At 37.8% G+C, this 25,946-nt stretch overlaps 1 protein-coding gene across 17 annotated transcripts in view; it reads right to left on the minus strand.

The window, feature by feature from the left end:
• si:ch211-285f17.1 (sickle tail protein homolog) overlaps positions 1-25,946 on the minus strand; it is a 113,784-nt gene that overhangs the window by 29,453 nt on the left and 58,385 nt on the right. For 12 of the 17 annotated variants that reach the window (XM_055037657.1, XM_055037655.1, XM_055037654.1 and 9 more), the window contains exons 2-4: positions 23,331-23,617; positions 5,749-5,829; positions 4,879-5,074 (exon numbers count right to left, since the gene is read on the minus strand). In XM_055037657.1, coding sequence (XP_054893632.1) covers positions 4,879-5,074; positions 5,749-5,829; positions 23,331-23,617 — 564 coding nt within the window. Of the gene's footprint in view, positions 1-4,878; positions 5,075-5,748; positions 5,830-10,478; positions 11,580-20,492; positions 21,007-23,330; positions 23,618-24,832; positions 24,926-25,946 lie in introns of those variants that run through there. The other 5 variants (XM_055037652.1, XM_055037666.1, XM_055037658.1 and 2 more) reach the window with 4 other exon arrangements.

The raw sequence follows: 25,946 nt of genomic DNA on the forward strand, positions 1-25,946 counted from the left end.
TGTTTCAGAAGGTGGAATGGAATGGGTTCAACATGTGGTATTAGTTTGGCCATATGACAGAGATATTGACGCGGTGCAGGATTGTTAGGATGCTTGAAGCAGAGAAGCAATGCAGGTTGTGTGGTTGCTTTCACAGACTCATAAGTGCAGGGAAACACATAAAAGTTACACATAATATCAGTAAATATCAGTCTAAACACTGGTATTAATTAATATTGGATATTGATATCAGCCCAAGTTGTTGTACCTCTAGAGATTTCCCATTAAGTTGATGATGCATAGTGACCTTAGTAAAAGTCCTAGCTGAACTGAAAATCCTTTCTTTCTATGCTGAATGATTTGTACCCAGGGCTGTGGAACAAAAGAAATCAAAGTGAATCCCTAAATACTGCCAAGTGTTCTATAGGCAGAATATTTATATAAATCTTTCACCCATTTTCTATCTGTGCTGGAAATTAGAAAGTATTTTTAGTCAAGAAAATTACTTGATAATAACATGTTAGTTGGGGCAGAGGCAAAGCTGTGCGCTCTGGGAGGAACAGTAAATGTTATGTATGAAAAAGACCAAAGTCTGAACCTCTGAACTCTGGGTGTGGCTTCTGTGCTGTGTTTTAAAAAAAAACAGATGGCTCTCCCACAACATTTATGAACACGCCCACACTGCACTTGTATAAACAGTGCCAGGGGGAAGAAAACAAATTCTATTTTCTGTCTGATTCAATGGTTGACACTGTATTGCAAAAGTTCAACCATTTTGTCGCAAAAATTAGCCCAAAAGTCAAATATCCTTACATGTAAAGGAAGTTTAATAGTATGTTTATGATTTTTCCAATGAAAACAGAAAGGAGGCATGATTTTACTTGGTAAACCCAATAAAAACCAGATCTGTAAAAGCTACCAGATGTTAGTGAAATATTATACAAGACACTGCATGCTCCATGAGACAGGGGGAAGGCAAATCCAGGAAATAAAACTGCTGAGTCTCTGCACTGCACTCCTTGGTTTGTCTGTGTTTCTGTGTAGTCACAACTTCCCACTGAAAATTTGCATCTTTTTCTGTGAGATAGGTTAGAATAATGTGATATTTTTTATGCAGATGTTGACCACTTGGAAAGAAACACAACTATTATGAGGATTTCTTCTGCATTTAAAGTATTATAAGTAGGTCAGAAAAAAGAATCAAGTTACAATCCAGGGTGCCTGACCTTGCAGAAAGCTTGCAACAAATGGCTAGCTGGTTTTGTAACCAAATGGGCATAGACTGGAAACTTTTTGAGTTTAACACATCTTCACTGAGAAACAGATGTACAAACTAAGCACAGCAGTGAAACCCCCCATTTCACTTGAACCACAACTAAACAGCAGCAAAATACTACATTTCAGCCACAAGTTAAAGCCATTAAATAGAGTCCAACTGATGCTACACTGTTGAATGTGATACTCACTGAAGAGGTCTGGAGGATTTCCAGTTTCCTTGCTCAGCCTTATGTTGTAAAGAAAAAGACCATGCAGCAGCTCGTGCAGCGAGACAAGGGTAAACGAAATCCCCAAATGTCCGTTGGGACAAAGTGGAGCGTGTGCTGCTGCCTCTGTGTGTACACACGTTTGTGCCTGAGAATCTGTGGGAGGGACACAGTTGTAAAGTGGTGCCCCCTGTTTTCTCTCCACCCCTTCATCACACCATAACCCCCCACCGTCCCCTCGCTTTGTCCCGATGTTTTCGATGGGGAGAAGGAGCGTAATGGAGTACACGTATGTGTGAGTTTGTTCATGCATGTACATATGTGTGTGTTTCTGATGGGGTTTGCCTTTCCTCAGTAGAGTCATTGCACTGAACAAATCAAAATCTGTGAAAAACGACATCCCACAGCTTGATTCTTTCCAACAAAATACGCAACTCTCTCTTTATACATAACTATGGGGATTGCTAAGAAGTGAACTGAAAAAATCATCTAAAAAACTTCAAACATTATTGTTTGAAAAGTGTGAAAGGTCCTTGAAATAATACAGCCACCATTTTGCTAAATTTTTACATTTTCTGCATCTGCACACAAGTTATACAAAACCGTTTTTTTGATTCAGTTAGAAATTCCACAGGAGGATTCGCTAAGATTTCAACACAAGAAAAAATGGATACTAACTAAGACAAAACTAAGAGGGGTGGAGGAAATAAGGTGAAAGGAGAAATATAAGAGATAGATAGAACATGATGTAAAAAATAAATTAGACAACTATTTTTGTACTGATTGGTAAAGTGAATTAAAGAAATGTTTCCAATTTATTAGATCGAAGGCAAAAATGGTTTGCAATTGTGTGATGTAATGATGAAAGCAAAAACATACATACGTACAAAAATGGATATTAAAGCAATAGGAAACTTACATCTTAAGGCAAACCAATTAGGTGTTGATTTGTTGAACATTAAGAGGTTTTTTTTATCATTTATCAGATTTTCATTTTTTTGTCAGTGAATTCTTGCAGAATACAAACATAATGATTTTTGCGTTCAATTGCATAACAGTTTGCTGATGTCAGAACTAACTGAATAAGTGATTAAAATCCATTATTACCCATAAGGGACAGTTGAACACCTTTTTAAGAAACAGTGGAAAACTTTTTAAAACAAAGATTAACTTACAACCAGTCAGAAACACCAACGGGTTTAACAAGAGTGTCTCAAATTCTCCATGAGATTTTCTTAACAGCATGCTGTTATTGCGGTATCATGTGACAAACCAACATAAATGAGTTCAAAACAGTTTAGGTGAAGAAAAAAGAAAATCTGATAATACTGTTGTGCATTTCAGTTCAATCCCACCCTTTTTCAAAATGTAAAACTACTTTCCACGGCAAATACACTTGCAACTTGACTTGACCAGTGTGTATTCTTTGAATTGAACTTTGGATGTATGTTTAAGGTTGTTCTGCTGGAAAGTAATCTCTACTGCAATTTCAAGTCATTTTCAGCCTACAAACAGGTTTTGGGCTAATTCCAATTTCACAACCACCCATTAACAGCTATCCTTTAACAGCTTCCATGTCCATGCTGAAGAAAAAAAAAATCTGCAGCATGATCTTGCCACCACCTTATTTCAATGTCGAGCTGGTTTGTAGAGACATTTGTTGTTCAGTCGTCTGACACCCAGGTTTAGTATAATCTGACCAGATGAGGCTACATTTATTACTGTGTCCCCTACACAGCTTATGGTAAACTGCAAATAGAATTTATTAACTTTCTTTCAAAAATGGTTTTCTTTTTGTCACTATTTCAAAAAGGTCAAATATGTTGATTTATTAAATTTTCTCAGCGGTGAAGTTGATATTTGGCTGTTTTTATGATGAATGTTCATCTTGCTCCTGGTGTCAGTTCAGGTTTTAAAACCTAATTCCCTTAGCCAAACATTGGGATTTCAACACTGTGCAACAGCCAATTTAGCCCTAAATAAACAAAATCATCTACTTGTAAGTTCTTTGTAACACCTTAGAGATGTCAATCCTGACAGTTTTTAGGGCACGACAGCAAATAATAAAATGAGAAGTATGAAGAAGCTTTCTCATAGAAAAAAAAGGAACAAACTTTTTTTTTTTCGCACTTTGATCTTCAGAAGATGATAGAACCAACATCAACTGTTTTTTTTTTTTTGTATCTGTTTTTTTTTTTTTGTATCTGTCTACAAACCTTTATTGCAACATATGGATAGCGATGCGTGTTTTTACTCTTATTGAAAGAATGAATATAGAAGTTTATCAATTTAAAGAGAAAACATTTTCAGTGTAAATTTGTAGACTGAGGCTGTTCAGCCATCTGGGGGAGACATGAAAAACAAAATAAAAGTAGTTCAACTAGGAAATGTATTCTTCTGATGTATTTTCTCTTTCATTTTGTGATGTAGGCCTATGGCATAGTGAGGTGATGGTGGGCCCACCACAAGGCTGAGTTTGCAGCCGTTAGGGTCATTTGCTCCAGAGACCCATCCTGATTCACTGACTCCCTAGTCCCACTAACTTCCTGCCCTGGGCTAAGACTACTCTACTCTACTCTACTCTGCTCTGCACTGCACTGTTCAGTTTGACAGGGAAGGTTTTCACGCTCTCTGATGAAAAATAGGAATGCAATGCAGTTAGGGGGAGGACATCCCTGATCATTACTTTGTTTATGTTGAGTTCTTAGGACTAGTGGAAAACATAGTTTTGCAAAGTAAACTGAGAATTAGAGGCACTGTTGGCAACAAAGGATGTGAAATTGCAAAGTCTTTTATCTTATTTTGTACTTGACTTTAAAAGTTTTATTTGGCAAAAACAAATTTATTAATTTATTAGAATTTCTTTAGGTACAGGCCTGGTTTCAGTGCCACGTTGCAGAAAGATATCACCATGTACTGAAGGCTCATGAACTTTGTGATAAAGTACTTCCTGAGAACACTTTATATAGTTGTCCTTTCCGATAATAACATAAGCTTTATAAATGCTTCTCCTACACAGCCATCAGCCTTCTTTAAAGACTCCTGTATTTGCTTCAAGCAAAATAAAACACAACACACAAGTTTTGCAACTGTATCTTTCTGATCTAACAGTCAGGATGCAACACCACTTCAGTCCTGATGCATTATTCAATGCAGATATCAATGCAGAATCAATCCCTTGTAAAAGTATTCATGTCCCTTTAAACCCCTTTAGCTCCATCTCCCATCCCCTTTAATCAAGTTTCGAGTAAACCCGCCTCATGATGCTGCCACCACCATTTGTGCAAATGGTGTTTTCAGGTTTCCACAACATAGCACTGTAAATAATACATATGTTCTGACACTAAATGACATTACAGTATGTCAAGGGAAAGTGTGTCTGATAGCAGCAGCTATAACGTGACAAAATGCATACCTAATGAGCGGTCCTTTGTCTGGTTGGTCGATCGCACCACTGGCAGGCTGGCGCGGACTCGGCTGCCGCGGGTGAAGGCTGTGGGTGCGTCTGTTTCAGACATGGCGTCCAACGACTCTAGTGAGGCCAAGGATAGGTGGTCAACCTGATCCCCAATGCCGGGTTGTGGGCTGGGGCCGTGCTTTGGACTTCTGCTCTGGAGTGGGAAGAAACAAATGGAAACAGGAGTGAAACCATGAATTCTTATGATGAAACTGCACTTAAAGTTTGCAATCCTGGTATGAAAGATAAAAATTCAAATTTGAAATTGTTCGATTTGAGCTGCTCGGAATTTGGATTTTGGTCTTTTTTTTTTAAGTCCAACAGATTGCCCTACTTGATTCATGCACAGTAACAAAACAAGCTAAAACAGCAGCCATGCAAATGTGCAGGGAAGCATTAATCTCAAAACGTTTCTTGAAACCAATTTAGAGGACTTTGGGGCTCCATTTATGATAGACCTCAATCTAATCTATATGATGTGGCTTCCTCAAACAACAAATGTTTTGTCAGAACATTCATCTCTGACAAAATGCACAGAGCTGAAATATTACAGACCAGGCCTTTTGGATTACCTAATACACTTCATGAACATGCTGCTGAACATTTGTAGTCATTTGTTGAAAATGTTCACAACCCAAGTTTTGTTTATTAGTTGATATTTTAGAAGCTTCATTGGCTAGACTAGTTCATCCTGGCAGCGAAGGCGAGAAGCACAAAGGTTGGGAACACGGTCACACAGCGGATGCCAGTAGGGGTGAGAACACAGCCACACACACCTAACGACACACAAACCCAGCATAATGCAGATAAGATGAAAGGCAAACTAACTTGGTAGGGTGATTGGATTTTCATCAAATACCTCTGAATGTCAAGCTCAGAGTGAAGAGAAGCAATCATGGCCTGTAAAGACTGATGGCAGGAAAGAAAAGGAGGAAAAACAAAAACAACATGGCTAAAAACTGCCAGTGGGAACTTGAAATGGAAAAGGAGATGTTCATCAAAGAAAAGAGCCCTGGTAACATATCAATCTCTTTAACAGGCTAAAGAAAAGAAGAAAAAAGCAGCATGAGAATCCTAGATGCAACACATGTGAACCGTTCACACCAATATGTTTTATAAATCAGAGATTAAAATGATGCTCTATGTAACAGCACGAAAGTGCGCTCATGTGTTTGCAATGTATTGTGTTATGGTGACCTTTCAAAAGAATGAGGTCACATGGAGTTAACATGTAACCTGAAACCAGACAAGTGTTGGGAATTTAATCTGAGCACTGAATGATTTAAAAGCTCATTCAGTGATGGTGGATGCAAACAGCCCTCCTACATCGCTGCTCAAGCTTCTCACATGCTCCACTGGGAGAAGTAGTGGTCTGCACTAACTTGAGGTACTAATTTTGTCAGCGCGGTATGTCTGTGCAAACTTATATAATCTGAAACTCCAAAGGTGGAGAAGAACAATACAAACTAAAAAAATCTTTAAGAAGTTTAAAAATGTAACCAACTTATGTTTTTTTAAGACAGATATCGGACAGGTTTTGGATGTTTTTCCCTCTTTTTTAATGGAATAATTAAACAAATGGCACTGAAAGTATCATTAATATATTTTTAGATATATTAGCAACTATTGTAACAATCCATTTTTTTCACATTGTTGTCCACAAATGGAAACATTCCACAAAAGAAAATGTATCCTCTACGTGTAAAAGTTTAGTGTTTTTCTTTATTTAAAAAAAACAAACAAAAAACACTATACCTTTAAAATAAAAATAACACTACAGTAATTTGAAAACAGTTGCAAGTTTTCTATTGTAAATATTATACGTTATCCTTTTTAAGAGGTAACGTATTTGTGACTAAACACGTTTTATTTTACTCAACCGAAGGCAGAAATTGGTATTTGGTTTGTAAAGGCTGCAAACCAGGCCTGGATTCAGAAGAACGGAGAGAGCAATATGAAAAATACCTTTTAGTTTCAGGTTTTCAAATGTTTATATTGGTTAGACATTTAGGCTTTAAATTAACAAAATAAAAACAATTATTTTTATTCTATTATTCTATACTACATCTTTTTCACAAAAAGTGTGAACACATCCACAGACAGGCATCATTACACTAATACAACATTATTAAGCAACATTTGCTAATGTTGCTTTGATGCGTTAGGTAATGCAACTGAAATTGTTCATTTCATGGTGCCATCACAGTTTAATGTGTTTAAAAGTTTTGGGCATTACCACTATCAAAGCAAATTGATGATATAAAAGTGGATTTTATTTTTAAATAACGCTAAAATCTGTCAGTAAACTTCATGGCTCTTCAAGTTTAAATATACCAGGAATATGAATAATTTTGAGCTTACCAGAATATTATCAGTTCGAATGTAATAAAAACACAGCTGTCCCAGCCAACAGCTTTCAGATGTGAAAGCCACGACTGCAAAACCTTACAGCCTTTTTGGACCTACACTGCATTCCATCCTACACTCCAGTCAAAATTGTGCAGCCTGCAAGTCCCTGTTTTACACCGCATTGGCTTTGACAGCTATGATGAATGTGAAACAGAGACATTGGCAATAGCTTCAATACTGAAATGTGAAAAGTACAAAGTCATGAAACAAGGCTGCTAGGAGGCAATGTCTGAAAATTAACACCTGAATATGTCAAAAAAAAATAAATAAATCTGAAAATGGCATGTTATGTGGTGAGCTGTAGCCAGTGTCAGTAGGCTGTTATAAAAGGCCCATGTCCAAGTCACTGTGATTAGAAAATGTTAGAGAAGGTCTAGAAATAACTCAGTGCTTAATCAGAAGTCTCAGTCGTGTGGCTGCAGTTGCAGCCAACCTTTTCCTCAAGTTATCAAGCCTATGCTCCTAAATTTGCCTGAATGCCATGCATGAAGGGAGCTTTATATGACATGGATGTCAAGACTAATGCAGTGTGGGCAAGCAGTGATTAGGCAAACAGCCATGGTTGTGGGTAAAAAGCAGAGAAGGCTGGAAGTAGTTTGGTTGGACTGTCTCTTTGTGTGAGTCTGCTTGTACGCCCATGAAAGAGTAAGAGGGATGTAAAGAAGGACTGGGTGCGTGCATGAGTGACTCGGGCCATTGTTCCAGAAAATCTGACCTGAACCCGGGACATCCTGCAGAGATTTATGCAACAGTCTGCTGTCATCATGAAGAAAGCTCGGGTCTGTGTGTTGAGGTACTGTTCAAACAGAGCAGGTCGGAGCTGTCATTTCCAGATTTTCAACTCATCTATAAAAGCTTTTTTTTACTGCAACTTATCACCTGTTGTGAGTCTTTAAAGAGCTCTTTAAAAGCAAAGTGGCTATGTTTTATGATTTCTTAAAGCGATGTAGATTAAATTATGTCATCCCAGCGTCGTCTTGGCTCCTAATGGACAGGCTGCCACGCAGAGCAGAGCTGGAAAGATTAAAGTAAATTATGATTGTTGAGAATAATAGCGGATCCCAGCAGGAGCCTGCTGTGTCACTCATGGAGATTTAAGTATAGACATGGCCTCAAAGGTTGCCGTTATGCACACCTCCTGCAGCCAGTCCACATAATGCCAGCTGATTGGTCCCTACGTTCTTATATAATCTACAGTATATATCTCAAGTTAAAATGACTTTCTCTTACATAAACCCCTTTTTTATGGGGTTTATGTATGGCGTGGACATACTGTAAGGAGTGGACATTTGCCTAACATTTTTGCATAAACCCTTTTTGACCTGTTAGCTGCAACATATCTCTAGTAAATGTAACACCACAGGTTTTTTTTGTTGTTGTCACATTTAACGACAAAAACAAAGCATTTTTTATAGACTTTGTTTTAGACAAATAAGATTTCTACATTATTGTCAAATGGAAGGACATTGTAAATGAGTTTTTTATAAGTAGAATATTTGAAGGGAATGTCCAAGCTTCTAGAAACTGGCATTTTCACAACACCTGAGCTGTGAATCTCTGATCTCTGACACTCCTCCAGAGTAAACCTAGTAGGGCCCTAGTAGGGCCTCCTACTAGATTTAATGCCTAGTAAAATACCCTAAAAATGTTCAAAGCTTGGGATATTGTTTCATAACTTAACAAATGTTCTCAGGTAAACGTCTCATGTCCTTTCCAGGAAACTCCTTAGAGTTTTTATGCTAAGAATAAATTAGACATTTAGGAACTTGCCAAAGATTATCATAGTTAAAAGGTGTCAATAGAAAATGCATACAGCAATTTTAAGGTTTTGCTTGCAAAAGTTTTATAAACAATGCACAATTTTCTGCTCACCTTAAAATTCTAAGTCTTGTTTTTACTCGTTTATTACATACTACTTCAAACAGAAAAGTGATGTTGGCATGTGACAAAACAAAAAGAAGTTTCAAGGGGTACAAATACTTTTTTATGGTACTACTAAATCAGCCAAACAAAGGTCACCCGTGGAGGTGTTTATCTGAATACAATAGAATGTATTCACACAACATCTACTATGTGCACAACCAGAGCAAATACACACAAGGTAACCAGAGAAACATGTTTTATTCACTCATTCTACATGGGGGAAAGAAAGCCAACAGAGGATAGACAAGGAGGTTGTTATGGCTTTAAAAATGCAAACACTGATGTTGGGAGCACGACTTTTCACTTAAGATGCTAATTTGGCTGGAGCTCTGGGGAGAAGATGTGTGAGCTCAACAGCAAACTCACAGACAGAACAATGTGGCTTTAGAAATACTGTACCTTTACTTTTTTTTTTTATTACAACACATTATTTCAATGAAAGAGCAAAGCCTGGAAAATTGATGTGAAAAGAGAAAAAGTTCAAGCCAATCTGCCCTCATGTCCTTAGGATAAATGTGTTTATGTGTGCCGCAGAGACAGTGTTTAGCAAAGCGGGAGTTAATTGAAAATCAAGCGCATAAGTCTACAGAAAGCTCTACACAACTGGTCTGTACTCTGTCTGTGGGCTGATGATCAGCCTTTGTTTTCTATACTCTAAAAGACATTATATCAAACTGCCTCAGTCATCCATTCCCATTCACTGCAAACACCAGCCTCTATCCGCTCCCTCCACTGATGCATTCCTCCTCTAATCCTTTTGCTACAAACCTCTCATGACCTTTCACAGATGGGCTTGTTTGTTAATTGGTGTGTTATAGTAGTAACAATCAAAGTTTACAATGGAGAGGAAGAACAGTGGCTGAAAACCCAGTAAATATTAAGAGACCCTCTCAAAATTAAATATGCAAAACAGTAATAACAACTATGCATTAATTAAATATCAAATTGAGTAGTAGGATAGCAAAATAATCTCATGCAAATTAGGATCGTAGCTACAGCACAGGACATTACATGAGATGATAAGATAAAGGAAGCATGACAAATATTTTTAGACACCTTGTAAAATGAGCAGTGAGAAAAAAAACATGTAAAGCAACAAATGCATTGCACACTAGTTCTGTTATTATTTGATCTGTGCCTATTAATAAATAGTCAACATAATATTCAATCTTGAATAATAAATGAAGCACAAAACCCAGTACAGAGCTAAAAAATGTACTATTTACCATTTTTGCCAAGTTTCAACAGTCCACCAGTGAGTTCCATGTGAGATTAAACTCCCCGCTCTGAGAGAGAAACAGTCTCTTCCTGTGTTATCGTCGCAGCATTTGCTCTCCACAACTGGCCCCTGTCCTGCTCCCTTTCCTCTCTACTCCACTCCATAACGGATGCAGACACCGCCCCCCACGGCTACAACCATCTACCACGTCCCTAACAATCCAGAAGCACATTGCAAGCAAACACACAATCCACAGTAGGAAGACAGCAGGGGAAAAGCCATTGTTTTTATGTGAGCCTTTAAAATTCCACTATGACTATTCAGCCCAAGTTATGGAGCGGTAGGGACTTATTGAATATGTTTGAATATTTCTTGCTTTCTAGAAGGTTCAGGGGTTAAATTCTGGACACCTGAAGCAAACCTAAACTTCACGAATAAGACACTTTGAAACAGACACTTGTATTTAATAAAAACCAAACTGCTCTAACGCTACAACATGGGTTTTAGTGTTGATGTAAATCTGAAGCTAATCTTGGCTTCAAACTCATGGGGCTAAAATGACAAACAGATGGTCTGTTTGATATTTGGTAAACGAGTGGGTTGACATGGTTGACAAAACGACAGGGGTGACTATCTAACACAAGTCCTGCAGTTGGGGAAGCAACTTAATGGTGGAACAGCAGCTTCAGGTGCAGTTAGACTTCTGCCAGTTGTGCCATTCCTGGCACAGCTGGAAATCATACGTTGCCAGCATTTCAACTAAATAGTCATAAACCAGGATTTTGATGGCAGACATAGTCACATGATCACGTTGAGATTGTTTAGCAGGAAACTTTTATCTCTCTGACCTTAGTTTTTTCCCCCCATGTAACAAATGGTATTTCTACTTTTTCCAGAAAAGTTTTTAAGTTTTTGTGGCCAATGTTTGATAACTAACCAGGCAACAAAAAATTGAGTAAGCTATATTCTTTTCTTGAAAGGCTCATCTTGTTTTTGAGTAAATTCTACTAAGTCATTATCAAAATTATTTGCTTTTCAAAAAGTTTCTTAAGCCTTGCACTAAAGACAGGCAGTTATAAAAGATAACAGGTCCAGACTTACACCAAGACTGAAAGATCCCTTACTGCATGTAGTAATTTGCACATATTCAGTCCTCTTCTCACCTACCTACTATCCTTCTTGCCAAACAAACACATGCAAACTATTTGCTTACGGCTTGATTTGTCCCAACTTGCTCCTTGATGTCGACCGTGAGACTGAACACTGAGGACAGCCCAGAACTGCGCAATATATCCTCAATTTGCTCACATGTGGAAATAAATCCTTCATGGATAAAAAAAAAAAAAAAGTGGACACATTTGCCACCACTAGTCAGAAAACCGGTCTTTGCACGAGTTATGGCTGTTTTTACAAAGAGAAACAGAGCTTATTTTTCTCCTGTAAAATGAAAATTATTCATGCTGTAAAGAAAACTTAAAGTTCGTAAAAGAAGTGAAACATATGCTAGCTACTTTAGGTACAACTTTTTAAATGCTTGTTAATGCAAATGCCAATTCAGTGCAGTGAACTATCTAATGAAGACTGGTTCAAGACAGCAGGGACGGAAACATTGATGAAATAATCCTTTGTTACTGCCATGTTATGAGGAGCGCCACATCAGACTGTACATCAAATTGAACCTTGAAGTAATCAATCAATCAATCAATCAAATTTTATTTGTATAGCACATTTCAGCAAGGGATTTCAAAGTGCTTTACATCATAAACACAAGAACACAAAATCATGCAACATATAATAGACAATACATTGTTACATATTACATTTCAAAAACAGTTCTAAACAGGTGTGTTTTTAATTGCGATTTAAAAGAAGTCAGGGTTTCCACTGTTTTACAGTTGTAAGTGGCTATGCCAGCAGAAGCCGACACTGGGTGAGTTCAATACAAAAACTGTAGTGTTGCATGAGAATTTGGTGTCAACAACATTCAGGGATTCAGGCGCGTCAGACTGGTGCCGGTAGTGTAACAATGCGGGGAATATTTTCTTTCTGCACATTGGATCAATGAGCTCCAATTTATTTTAGTATTACTTCTGATCCTGTCTATCTCTTAATGTCAGCAGTGTACCCATCCTCTGATGGGTTTTATCCAGGAAGAAAAGGATGAGTTTGCTGTATTTCAACGTCCTCCACGGTCATTGGATCTCAATCTCTTAAGAGCACCCTTTGAGAGGTGGTGGAAAGGTGAATTCACCTCCTGGACATTAAGCAGACAAATCTACAGGAACTGTGTGATATTATCAAGGTTGATTTGGACCAAAATTACTAAGGAATGTTTCAGAAACATTGTTGAATCTATGCCACCAAATAGGTGTCCATCTTAGTACTAACAATGTGCACCTGATAAAGTGACACATGGGTGTTTTTAAATAACTGATACAAACAATGTTTTCGTTTTTTTTTTTATTATTTTCTATGGGAAACCTGTTATCTACATGTCAGGAATTCTTGAAAGCAATTAGCAACTTCCTGAAGACTGTCTTTGTGCCACATATTTATTATGTCTCCTTTCTGCTTGCATGAGCAGATACTTAATAATTAGCCAAGGGTTTTAAAAAGAATCACAGACAAGCACCTAGCACTCAATATTACTGCATTTTTCTCATATTTTTGCTGACTCGTCCAAAAATGTATTCCCAATCATCCACCTTTGTTCCAGTCAATTAACAGTAGAAGCCATTAAAACTCTGGACTTATGCTTTAATGTGTTAGCAACATTGCACTTTTTAAATTGCAGTCTAAACAAAATACATGATCAATTAGTAGAAAATGTGACAAGCTTGCTTATGTAAAGCATGAAACCCCAGTTGAGGCAAAAACCTTAAGAGAACTGTGCCACACACTCCACATCTATCAAACCAATTAGCTCCAAATGCCAAGAAAAACTTTGCTGCTACAAATTACAGGTGCTTCCTATTATCCATGTCATCTTGCTTAGTGCAAGACAAATCTGTGCACTCATTGTATTAGTTGGAAAATGTATTTCAAATATCTCATGAATGCAGCTTATTTGACTTTAAATAATTCAGCTGCTGTGCTGCCAACCCATCCCTTTATCTTCACCAAGAGTGAGCCAGCGGGATATAAAATACAGAGGATCAAAATAGGTTTGAGCCAGATGCTCAGAGCTGTGAAATCATCCCGGTACTCCTTCATCTCCGAATCGTCTTTTGAAGTGAGGCTCATTCCTTTGACACAAAGGAATGGGTCCAGATGTAGAATAGACTTGCATGCCAAAGGTATAGATTAGAGGTAAAGGGGGAAAATCCAACCTATATATTCAAATACAGTGCCCACAACTCTTCTTGCCACCAAGAAGAGTTGGCAAGAAGAGTTACCAACTTACTTTTACGCTTTAAAAGTAAGTTGGTAAAGCTTACTAGAAGCTAGTCTGTTGCTGCAGTTGTCTTGAACTTAGGAGATTTTCTCTAATTTTTACTGCTTGGTTGTCATCCAGCCTTGTTTGTCACAGTTCCAGTTGTTTTAGAGGTTGTTAATTATTGCTCCATCAACAGATATGGGAAGCTTCAGGGGAGTACCTAATTTCTGGCCTATGAATATCTGCCTTGTGTGAATGGCATATTCTTTTGTGTTTTCCATTCTGAAGGGAAACATAAAATGGGAAACATTTTGTGTTTCGATTGAGACATAAGACCAATAGAAGTAGGTCTCATGTCACATTGTGTTTATACTCTAGGGAAGCATGAGTTTTTGGTACATTCTTAAAAATCCCTACATTTTGCTTTTAACTTAGTGTTAAAAATAAATCACAAAAATGGTTTCCTTAAAAAGTGTTGTATAAATTGGTTGGAGTAGCAAGAATTGTGACTTCAAAACAGTTACTTTATGTCTTCACATTGGATTTAATATACTGAGATTAATGATTGTTTTTCTAAAATGTTTATGAGAGATTATGTCACAGCACTGAAAGAGTCATTTATTTTATTGTTTTTGCGCTTCTTAAACATACTAAAACATTTTTGGCAAGTTTATTTTTGCTTTAGTGCTTTATAACATCTACAGATGAACATTACTTAAGCAGCTAGCCAAAATGCATATAACACACAGATGATAATTGAACTGTATGGGAAATTGGGATGTTCAGGGGAGGAAAGATCTTTGGGATATATCACAGAGTAGATGTAAAAGATTAACCTGAACAGAATGAGGAAAATTTATTTAATAACATGGCCAGAACCATAACCATAATTCAAAAATAATTAATGCAAGCCATCTTTACTCCAGAGTGATTCCATTAATACTCTTCAATTCAAAAAGCATTAGTGAGAATCATCATAAATTAAAACAACATTTTGCTAAGTAATGTAATTGCCTCTTTGCCTTCTTTGCGTTGGCGTAGTTTAAACAGTAGGTTTTGTAAAAGGGGGCAATCAAGCTGAAGAAATATGTTAAATAACCAGCCAGTAAGGCTCCTATGTTGACAAATGGCAATCATGGTGCTCCAAAAGAGCATAAGGGCACAAGGTTAAAAATGTCACTGCCTTTGCCTGTCAAGATGATCCAGACTTGTTAGGATCCTCATCACCTTTGCATGCCTTTTAGGGGTAGAGCAGCACTAAGTCAGACTGCTGTTGTTAACTTAAGCCAGTGGAAATACAACTCTGTTTTTGCTGCAGAACTGGGCACAGAGAAGAGCTCAGACCTGATTAGCTGGTCTGATTAGTGCACTGGCGTTGCATTTGAGACAGCGTGTAAAATTCTGTCTGGCTTGCTTCATTATCAGCATTGGTCAGTGGCAGGTCCATCAGGGCCTTCTGTCAGAGCAGCTTAAAACTCCCCACCCCTCCAACGGCACTGGGATTAAACCCAGTTTCGGCGCCACTTGTCCTCTCAGTTGGGGTGCCGCACCCCTAAAAACAAACCCTATTCCCCAACAAAACAGCCTGGTTAATGATCCAGTCATCAAATGGACATCTCCATTTTTCTGCGTCCTGTTTCTGTCGGATTGTCATTTTACGTAAAAGCAGCAGCAAGAAAAGCCCCTGCTGATTTGAAATGTGATGTTTGGTTCCAAACATGTGTCATTGTACTTTACATGACATTTGTAAACCAAGCAGCACACCCTAAAAAAGATTTAGGACTCAGAGGTTTGACATCAAAATGCAATCCAAACATTTTAGGAATGTATTGTAAAAATAATAAATAAATAAACTAAAAATAAAATCTATTTAAAGTTATCTTTAATCAACTTACTGCATTCAAGGCACAATGTAACAAGCAACAGAATAACATAAAACCATTTCTAGGATTTTAAAAGTTCCGCTTTTTATATTAAAAATGAGCTATTCTGCTGCTTCAGGGATACTGAAGCAGCACTGGATATTAGTATTATCCAGTTATCTTGGGTTTAGTATTCATTTAAAACCAGAAGTGATTCCATCCTAAGACTAATCCCAGTTCAGTTCAACTTTTCTTTAATCATGTTCCAATCTCTTGCAGGACGCTGCACTTTGAGTCAGCATTATCTTGTTGACCTTGAATCTGTGAGGCAAGAGTGTAGCAGAGCCAGGAACCCACAGAGAAAAGAATGCGGGAGGCTGGCCAAATGTTGCTTAAAAAAGACTCAGGTGGAGGCTTTAAACACTGTCTTTACTTTCAAAACTCCCATTTTCAACGTTTTTATTATATTTAAACATGGATTAAGCTGCTAAAAAAATGTGGTAAGGTGAGGTCTTTTTTTCAGTGGTGCATTGAATTTATGATCCTCTTTTCAGATGGAGATATACTCTATCTGCATCTCAGGAGATGCAGATTGTCTATAGTCTCTACAAGCATAGGCACTTTAAGGGAACTGTTTACCATTTACGTACCCATTAAAGGCTTTATATTTTCCTGCTTCATAGATTAATAGCTAATGAATCAAAATCTGTTCTACATTATTTAACTATTAATAGATTATTTTAAGGAAAATCACTACAAATTTTTAGGTGAAAAAAGGTCAAGAAATGTTGCTTTGTTGTAATCTATTTTCCCACAGCACATGTCCAAGACTACAGTGGTTCAAGACAATAAAATGACAAAAAGACCAGCAAGTATTTTTTTACTGGCTACTACACTAAATCTAGCTGTTATTCCACATAAAATGTACTCAACTTACCTATAAAGGTGTCTAAGTTTCACCTTCTAAACCTAAACCAAAGCATAACTGCGGCATTTAAAAGAACTTGACACCATGTTCCAAATGGGCCTGGACATTTATTAAACGTTTAATCTGAAGGTATAGAAAAAGGAAAGCTACCCCAAAATGGTCTGGAGTATTGCTTCAACCCAGTCTTAGGCAAACTATGTGGAAGAAATCCACTTGAACCACAGATTATGACACATTAAACATCTTCAGAAAAATGCACATGCAGAAGACAAAGCACACAAGGTGGTAAGTAAGCAAAAGTTTCCTTGAAATACAACAGCTCTGATCTCAATAAAACAACAGCAAAATTATTACAATATGTTATATAAAGCAACATTATAAGAAAAGGCAGCTGCTTTTGACCATCAGTCAGATCTTTATCAGTTTCAAAGTGTTCATTCAGCAAAGCAGACTGAAAAAATATTATGTAACACTGCAGATCTAACATTGGAGGAAAAGTTAACATAAAAAAACTGTGGAAATGCCCTTGTCAGCAAAAATAAAAATTTTAATTTATAACACTGAATGCAGTTTTTATGTTCATCTTAATTCAAATGAACAACAGAAAAATAAAAAAAATATATTTCAAGTGATATTCCAGTGACATTGATTTATTGATCTCTAAAGTGACATAATTCAGATTTAATGCTTTCATCTTCTAACATAAACAATCTAGCAAATGTTTGGATAGAACCATGAAGCTTTGTGAACTCGAAAACAAGAAATATTGAAGAAAGCCTTCCGCACTCTTGGTACCACTAGCAAATATGTGAAAAGACCTTAAATCAGTCAACCTCTCTTTGCACAAGAAATAAAAAATCTTAATGCAGCAATTTGGAAAATCACTTTAATTGGAGTGATTTTCACCTTAAAAATAAATGACTACAGTAACTGAAATTATCAAAAGGCCTACTATTGTAATTTGTGCCCCCAACAATTTCTATAAAACCAGTTTAATTAAAGAGTATGCTTTAAGTAAACTTCACTTTTGATATGTTAAGAGTGTCAAGGATTTTTGAGTAAGTTTAACTTCCTGTTTTTCTGGGGCATTAATACAATGTGAAACAAAAAATTGGAAAGATACAGAGACATAACTATCAAGTCAGGCAAATGAGGGTTTTATAAGTCAGAAAAATATTTTCTTACTTAAGCTTACATAGTTTGTGCAATTATGAAAAACCTGGAAAATTGATTCAAAATTTTTTTTATCTCGCCATCATGCAAAGATAAACAAAAAACAATTCCTTTAAAATTCACTGTGAAGAGAAATGCAGCAACTGGTGGAATAGCGGTATCTACAAAAACAATATTGTTTGTGGCTTTTTGTATCAAAGATGCACAGAAAATCCAACCGCTGGACAAAATTGACTGATTTTCATGGTGCCTTTTCAGGTATCTTTCAGTCATCTGCCATAGGACTTCAAATCACACCTATCCTGTGGACATTTTAGTGAAGTTCCAAAATTCAAAATTGGTATGAGTAATGGTCTGCATTCTTCAGAATGATTAAAGGAGACTGCTAATTATGCTTAAAGGTGAATTTAATTTACCTTTGGTCAGTTTCTGCCTGTTGAACACAAAGGCACTTAGATGCTCCAAAATATCTGCTCCATTCTGTTCAAAAACCTGTTCACAGCTCATCACACACACAGAAACTGACACAGCCACAGGAAGGAATTTGGATTTTGTGTCTGTGTGTGTATTTGTGATCGGTCAAGCAGCTCATTTGGTCGCAGTCATTGCCCCTGGGCAGAGGCAGAAAGCTGAAGAGGATGTGAGGCAGTCTGGGCCAGTGGTAAGTTATCTCATCTCCCATTGGGAGGTTTCCAGGTGTTTGGAGGAGGAGGGGGGATATGAGGAGTGGAAGAGATTAAACTATTTGCTTTTGTTGTGGCTTTAAGGATCACAGAAGTAGAAAAATAGTATCTCATCAGTCTCTTCATTTGAGTCAGTGTTAGGGCAGCCATTCAGAAAATACAAGGGTCATCAACTTTTCTGGCTCCCATGATATTATCTTTCCAACCTCCGGCTGACCTTGATAAAACTTCCACCTATGTAACTCAAAACCAAGCAGACATTTCATTCTCACCTCTGAAGCGTGCACTGCCACCAATGCAGCTTTTCCTGTATGGCCGGCATCTTTGCACTTGTGTGGGAAAGGCAACAAATCCTCCACTCTATTGCTCACACAGCAGTGCTACTGTGAGGCTTGTTTTCTGCTTGTTTTGTCTTGAAGCTGAATAACACCTCCCCAGGATGCAAGATGACAAATGCTGTAATAAACTCTTTGTTAGTACTTTGTTTTCATTTTCTCCTGCATCTGTTAGCAGTTACTGATTGCGTTCCTCTTGAAAGTGCCAATAAGATTATGCCAAGCACAATTTACAATCATGGTTTCCTCTATTCATGAACCCTGAATTCACTTGTCAAATATTAATACTTGTATTTGTCTGCCTTATGGCAATATCCTGTAATAAATTCAAAGTAATCACCAGCAAGCTCCATCTCACCAATCTGAATAACAAACTTGCAATCAGTTTTAGCTGTGCCTCTAATCTCTGTGTTGATGAACTTTAAAAGCAACAAAAAAAATATATATATTTTCTACACTATTTTAACTTAAAGTAATATTACAGAAATGACCACTTCTGAAGATACTGGGCTACATCCTCAATGATCCATGTACTTGGAATGACCCGAAGAATATTTAGATACAAAATAAAAGAAAGGAGCTTGGGGCTTCCTGTAAGCAGGCAGCAAGCATCTGGTCTTGTAAAATTGAGATAATGATAGACCATGAGAGCCACAACAAATTAAACAATTCTGAACATGTTACAGACAACCCATCTAGCATCAGTCTTCATCTATAAAAATGTCTCACACTTGATTCAATGCAATGTCTAAAAATGCCAAAATTACAAAGGCAAACAAGTTGAGCAGCAACAGCTAATACACAACAAAAAAGAAAATTTTGGGGGTGTTAATTATTACCATACACAAAACCACCAGCCTATCAATCTCCTGCTTTATTTTTCCCTCATTTGTGAACAGGACCATGGAATTGGTGCAGATTGGTGATACATCTGCAGTTTGGGTCTGAACCAAACTGTTTCACTGTGCAACTTGCCACCATTTGCTTGAATGTACTGTGAAGCGCTTTGGGGTTGCTCTGGACTTGATAAAGGGCTACACAAGTACAGGTCATTTCCCATTTATTTATTTTTATAGAATATCCCATTTTTAATAATGCATGGCATTGGGGTTTATTTGTTTTGCCATTCAAAGACTGTTTGGGGCCCTCAACAGGTAACCCATTTGAAAACTTTCTGGGAGCGCCCCTGATGTGTGTGTAGGCTATATGTATATAAACAAACAAGTACACATCAGTCAATATTTCAAGCAACTACCCGTCATTACTATGTCATCCCAATTATTTTCATGCAAGATGCAACACGTAGCCTCATTGTAGCCCCCAAAACGCGCAATCATAATGTGACTTATTTTGCAATTATACCACAAAGTTCCAGGTGGAAGCATCGTTCTGATCATTTTCGACCTCAATGGGTCTGTCAAACAAATTATTAATTAAGTCAAACAGCAGTTGGAATTTTTTTTTTCCGCAAGTAAAACTTATGCGCAAACTGTGACAGCATGGTGCGCTTGGAGGAAAAAACAAACAAGTGTGTTAGAAAACCCCGACAAAAACACGAGTCGGTGTGATCTCTTCCAGCTCAAAGTTTCAACACAGTAGCAACTTAAACGACTTCAGCTGCACTTGCTGACTGGAAAGACATCGCAAATCTCGATGTACTCTACCTTTACTGCGTCTGATCCGCGCGCATGTACTCCTGCTGGCTCAAATGATTTCCGAAAGTTCCTTTCCAGTTTAATCCGAGCCGGACTTCACGTGCAGAGAACCATATCCCTCCAAACCACCTTTAGGTCCATAGCCCGTTCAAGCAGAGCTCTCCTGCTCCTCTCGCACTGAGCCAGTTCTCTCCTACAAGCACCTACACGAAAACTGAGCCCTTCAGCTGTGACATCACGAGTCCCTATGGCAACCCTGACTCCACCCCGGTCCGGAGCTGATCCTACCTGTCTGACTCCTTCCGACTCGGAGTGTTTTCCTCCCTTTATTTTTAATTCACTAAACCACACGATTTGTATATTTATCTATATTTGGATGAGGGAAAAACTCTGACTAGATTCAGATAGATGTAGACAAATGGGCTGTTGATGTCCTATTATCTTCACTGGCTGTAGATTTGCATATGCCTGAGTCTATGATGTTGATGTGGAAGAAAGTTTCACTGTGCATGTGAAGGCTGCCTGACAAAACCCCTCTTTTACAATGCTTTGCACCCTTGCCTGGAGCTACTCCATGACTCAGTGCCTATCTTACCATTACCTGAATTGTTTTGGCTACAAACCTTCTGTTTGCTCATCCTTTTGGTGTCCCCTGACCAAAAGCAAACAGAGAATAACCAGGTGAGGTGAAATGTTCACCTTGATTATAGCCCAGACGCATTAGAGTGTTGAAAGACACTGCACAACTTTATAACCTCTAAAAACTCAGAAACAACACTGAGAAATATATATTCTCTATCACTGTGCCTGAAGCTGAAGAGAAGTCAAATATGGTGATTAAAGAAGGGGCATGTAAGGCCATTTTGAACTGTTGTCATTTGCATGTTTTCTGCTATACTTCATAACACTCTTTCACTACAGATGTGGGAGGGAACCATGACAGGCAGATTTATTGGATGCACCTCGAATATTACCTGCAGCAAAAAGGAGGAAGGAAATAGTTTTGAGATTCATTCCAGTCTACAAAGAAAATAAATCAGCATGATTTAAAACTAAACAAAAGCCTTGAACACAGCTGTTATTTTCACAAATTCAGACATGGACATGTTTCTTAAATGTCCCAGAAAAGATGAGTAAACACCTTTAAAATAAATGCAACTTTCTTGGCTGTAACATAATAATGCCACAAAAATTTCAATGCATTTATTTAGTAGTAGGAAAAACAAAACAAAACAACAACAAAAAAAACATATATGTTTCTTTATTTTTAATAAAATCACCAGAAGCAAAATAGCATTCATAACAAACCATTTAAAACTAAACACAAATTAAGCATTTAGAACATTTGGAAACATTTACTTCTCTCAGTTTCCCTGATGCATAAATGTGACGACACTGAAAAGAAATGAGGAACTCAGCTTGTCATCAGTCTGCGTGAAGACCAAGAAGAAGGTATAAAAATCTTCAAACTCCACTGGGAGAGCAACAGCATACAGTGGCATCTTAAGGCTACAAGTCTCCATAAAGACCATTAGATGCCATTAATATGTCAATCCTTTGCTTAGTAGACATGCCAAAATAGAACCCCATGAGTCCTACCATCACAAAAATGTAGAATAGCATCTCCTGTGATCAGAGCAGGCTAAATACGAACTTTTTTGACAACAAACATCACAGATAGGTTAACCATGAAGCATGATGAGAAAACATGTCATAGCAAATGTCCAGTGAGGGACTGGAAGAATTTCTCTTCCAAAGAGGAAACTTGATAGAGTCCATGAAAGTCTTTAAAATATAATGGCATTTTAACAACATGTATGGTGGATTGTGGATTCAAAATTCATCTTCTCCCTCAGACATAACTGTATTAAAAATAAAATACAGTTTTATCTAAAAGATTCAGCTAAACCTGTGGTCCATTTCTCCATCTGAATGTTTTTTTTTTTGTTTGCTTGTTTTTCATTTTTATTGCAAATATTAGGTTATTGTATGTTTTGCATTTCAGGATGTAAATAATTTCTTCCATGCTTCCCCTATTTTTAAAGGTTGGTGGGAACAAAACGATCAAGTGGGGTTTTCTTTAGCTTAGGTCACATCAGGCATTATGGCTAATGTCTGGTTTCACTGCAGCTGTTCCAGATCTATTTGCCAACAAAAGATAGGGCTTAACGTAACCACAGCTAAGGCACATATGGGCACCAAACCTGTAAGAGGCTCTAATGGCCACTAACCCTACTCAAAGCTTAATGTATCACACAATTTAGCAACTTCAGATGTCGACTTCACCATTGTCTTAAACAGCTGTGCACTGACTAATACATGCAAAAAATAACTAAGAAACAGTTACAATCTTCCACATATTGCAAACAACTTCTGAGTTACTTTGTATTTTCAAAGAGACACAGTTACCCCATTGTTAAATCTTACTGTGTCTCATAAATGCATTCATATGGTCTTATCTTCAAACTCCAAGCTATATTTATATTTAACCTTAGAGGAGGATAGGAGACAAACATATAGCCAGAGTCAAGTGATCTTTAAAGAATTCAAGGCTTTTAACATTGAAGAACTAGCAAAAGTTTTAGCATTTATTTGTCCAAAGCTAGTGTATCATTTTCCTTCTTCTTAATTATGCATAGAATCTGAATAAAGTAGATTAAAATGGACTGTTGTCACATGACAAAATATGAAAATGTTCAGGAAGTGTGCCTACTTTTGCCAGTCAGTGCAAATACCTGTTTCTGCTTAAAGAAAATTCCAAAGCATTGTTTACTTAAATTATATACGTTACATAAATTAACTCCTGTTTCTGCTGGAGTTAATATAAACCTTTTTAAACCCACTGACCTGCTCTCTCAGCCTCTCCTGGTGACCCATGATTGCTGAGGCATGATGGGGGTATTTCTGCTTCAGGTGCTCGAGGAAGGCCTCCCTCTTCTTGTCCATATCTGATGGCTGCATGGCCAGGATCTCTTTGGAGCTGCGGGCCCCACCTAATGTGTGCCTTCGAGGGACAGTGCGGTTGCCTTTGGCATCCCCCCTTGTAGAAGCTGTCCCATTTGGAGATGCTTGCCTGCGGCTTACATGTTCACTGTCCTCTGGGGAGGTCACCTTCAGGTTGCTTTTGGTTTGTTCTGAGACAGCAAAGGGAGACAGAGGGACAAGGACTCAAAACTCTGAACAATTACGATTTTAATCAATCCCACCTGCAGGTAGAATCCTAATTTGTAATGTCTCCTGTCAAAGTTTGAACCCAGAAATCCAGGATAAACAACGGTTTTGTAGAATTTTAAAACAGGTAGTGCACATCGCTGTAGCCAAGGTAATATTTCATAGGATCTGGTTCTGGCTGAAATAGTTAGTGAACTGTGTTTATGTAGACTTGTTCAATTGCTCCTCCACAAAAAAGACACGTTCACAGAGAGATGCACTTAATTGCAGATCAGGAGTTTGGTATCTTGCTTGAGGATACTTTAACAAGTTGTGTAAAGGAAGCTGGAATAAAATCAAGTCTTCAAACTACCAGACTAATTTGTCAAAAAATGTAAGTTTATTTTCACATATTAGAATCGATATGGAACTGGAAAGATGTCACAGTGCCTTGGAAAATGTTTGAGAAGGTAGAAATGCAGTACTTTGAAATTATCTGCGTTCTTGTTTTATAGGCAGGCACAATCTGTACCTTTTAGAGGGTAAAATAAAGCACCTCTTGCAGAGTTCAGCCCATGAACAGTTGAATGAATAATTTCCAGAGAGTTGCCACACTTTTTTCCTGTAAAAGCTTAAAAGCACACAGTGTACCACAACTCTGGGAAAGACTTTATTCTTTTCTAATCTTACCCTCTCAGAAACTTTGAGACTGAGACTGAGATAACCTTGCTATTGGTTTAACAGCTGCAGGATCTACACACCTACTAATAACTGAAGTACGCTAGAACTGAAGAAGCCTTTGAGATGAGATGTGACATATTCTCACGACACACAAATAAAATCCAGAGGACTTATCTAAGCACTGGCAGACTCAGACTCTATCCAGAGGACCGCAGCTTTCATATTTTTGTTTGTACTCTTTGCTTTGTTTTCACCTCTAATATTTATTTATTTTTTTCACAAAAGCAGGTATAATTTTGAAAGAAAAAAAAAAGGAAAAAAAGTAAGCAGTCTTGCGTCATCCACCCAAACCTCCACCCTACTCATGTCACAGCATGTCTTATGTACGCCAATACTATTTTTAACTCCCAAAACAGTTTCCCCACTGCTAACAAAATTACACTCAGTAGAAAGAAAACACTCTAATACTGTGAAAGATGTGAAATAGTTTGTGGGAGGCATATCAAAAAGTTCATTACCTTCCCTAAGTGAGCAATCTTTAGGTTCATCAGCAATTCCTTTCTCCATTGCTCTACAAAATCAACCTTTGAAAAAAAAAAAGAAGTAGTCCACGCTGGGAGGACCAACTCTCGGCAGGCATACAGATTCCAAATGCAACTCACGTGGAAACAGGGGGCCTGAGATAGGCCCTGCCCCTCTGCCCCAGGATAGACTAGTGGGGATTTAGAAAGTCAACTGCATTCCAGGACACAGAGCGACCAGACCCTCACCCCTCCGGCTAAAGGCTCTACTGCTGCTTACTGCTGATCATAGACTGAATGCAAAATGGAAAAAAAAGAAACAATAGATACAGAGCAGAAACTATCATGTACGAGAGCCTAACAGGTGTCAGATTGACTGACACACATAAACTCTCACGTGTTTGCTTGCAATCTGTTCTTGATCAGGATTCTGTCTTCAAGCTGTATCTCATTAAGTTTTCTGTCTATATTGTGGGGGGCCCACCAGATGCTAGAACACATCTGAAAGTGTCACAACCTACTTTTGAACACATCGCAAACTGCCCTCAGCATATGCAATCGGTTATTATTTAATCAACTCATTTGATGTATGGGGCAGAAAAAGACACATGCCAGTTCAGTAAGCAATACTGTCTTCATTTGAAATAAACTGTTATCTACATTTTATTTGTCTTAACAGAAAAGGTCTGCATCTGTTTGCAAATTGGTTTCCCTGCAGCTGCTGATGTAAGGTGACCCACTCTGAATGTACCAGTAGAAGGAACAAAGTAATGTAGTTTTATCAACAAAACGTGACAGGATCAATGAGCCTGTTTGTGGCTTGTGTAATAAAAACTTCTGGGGTGAATGAGTGAAAAGAACTCAATGCAGCAGCTGACCTGTAATGTCAACCACATGAGGACGAGCTTGCCTCTTTCATCCACCCACATGCTTGGGCACTTGCTCACAACTGGCTGAGAATTAGCAGGCCACAGGGGGGTAGTGTCATTTGGTCGTACTGCAGAGCAGATGCAATGCTGATGAGGTTCAATGTACTCTCTAGCATTCATTATCTGTAGAAAAACTTATGACAAATTTCTCCCCCACTATGACTCTTGGAGATGGGATAATA

The sequence above is a fragment of the Poeciliopsis prolifica genome, unplaced genomic scaffold, assembly GCF_027474105.1.
Source record: "Poeciliopsis prolifica strain line A6 unplaced genomic scaffold, Auburn_PproV2 SCAFFOLD012, whole genome shotgun sequence".
Lineage (NCBI taxonomy): Eukaryota > Metazoa > Chordata > Actinopteri > Cyprinodontiformes > Poeciliidae > Poeciliopsis > Poeciliopsis prolifica.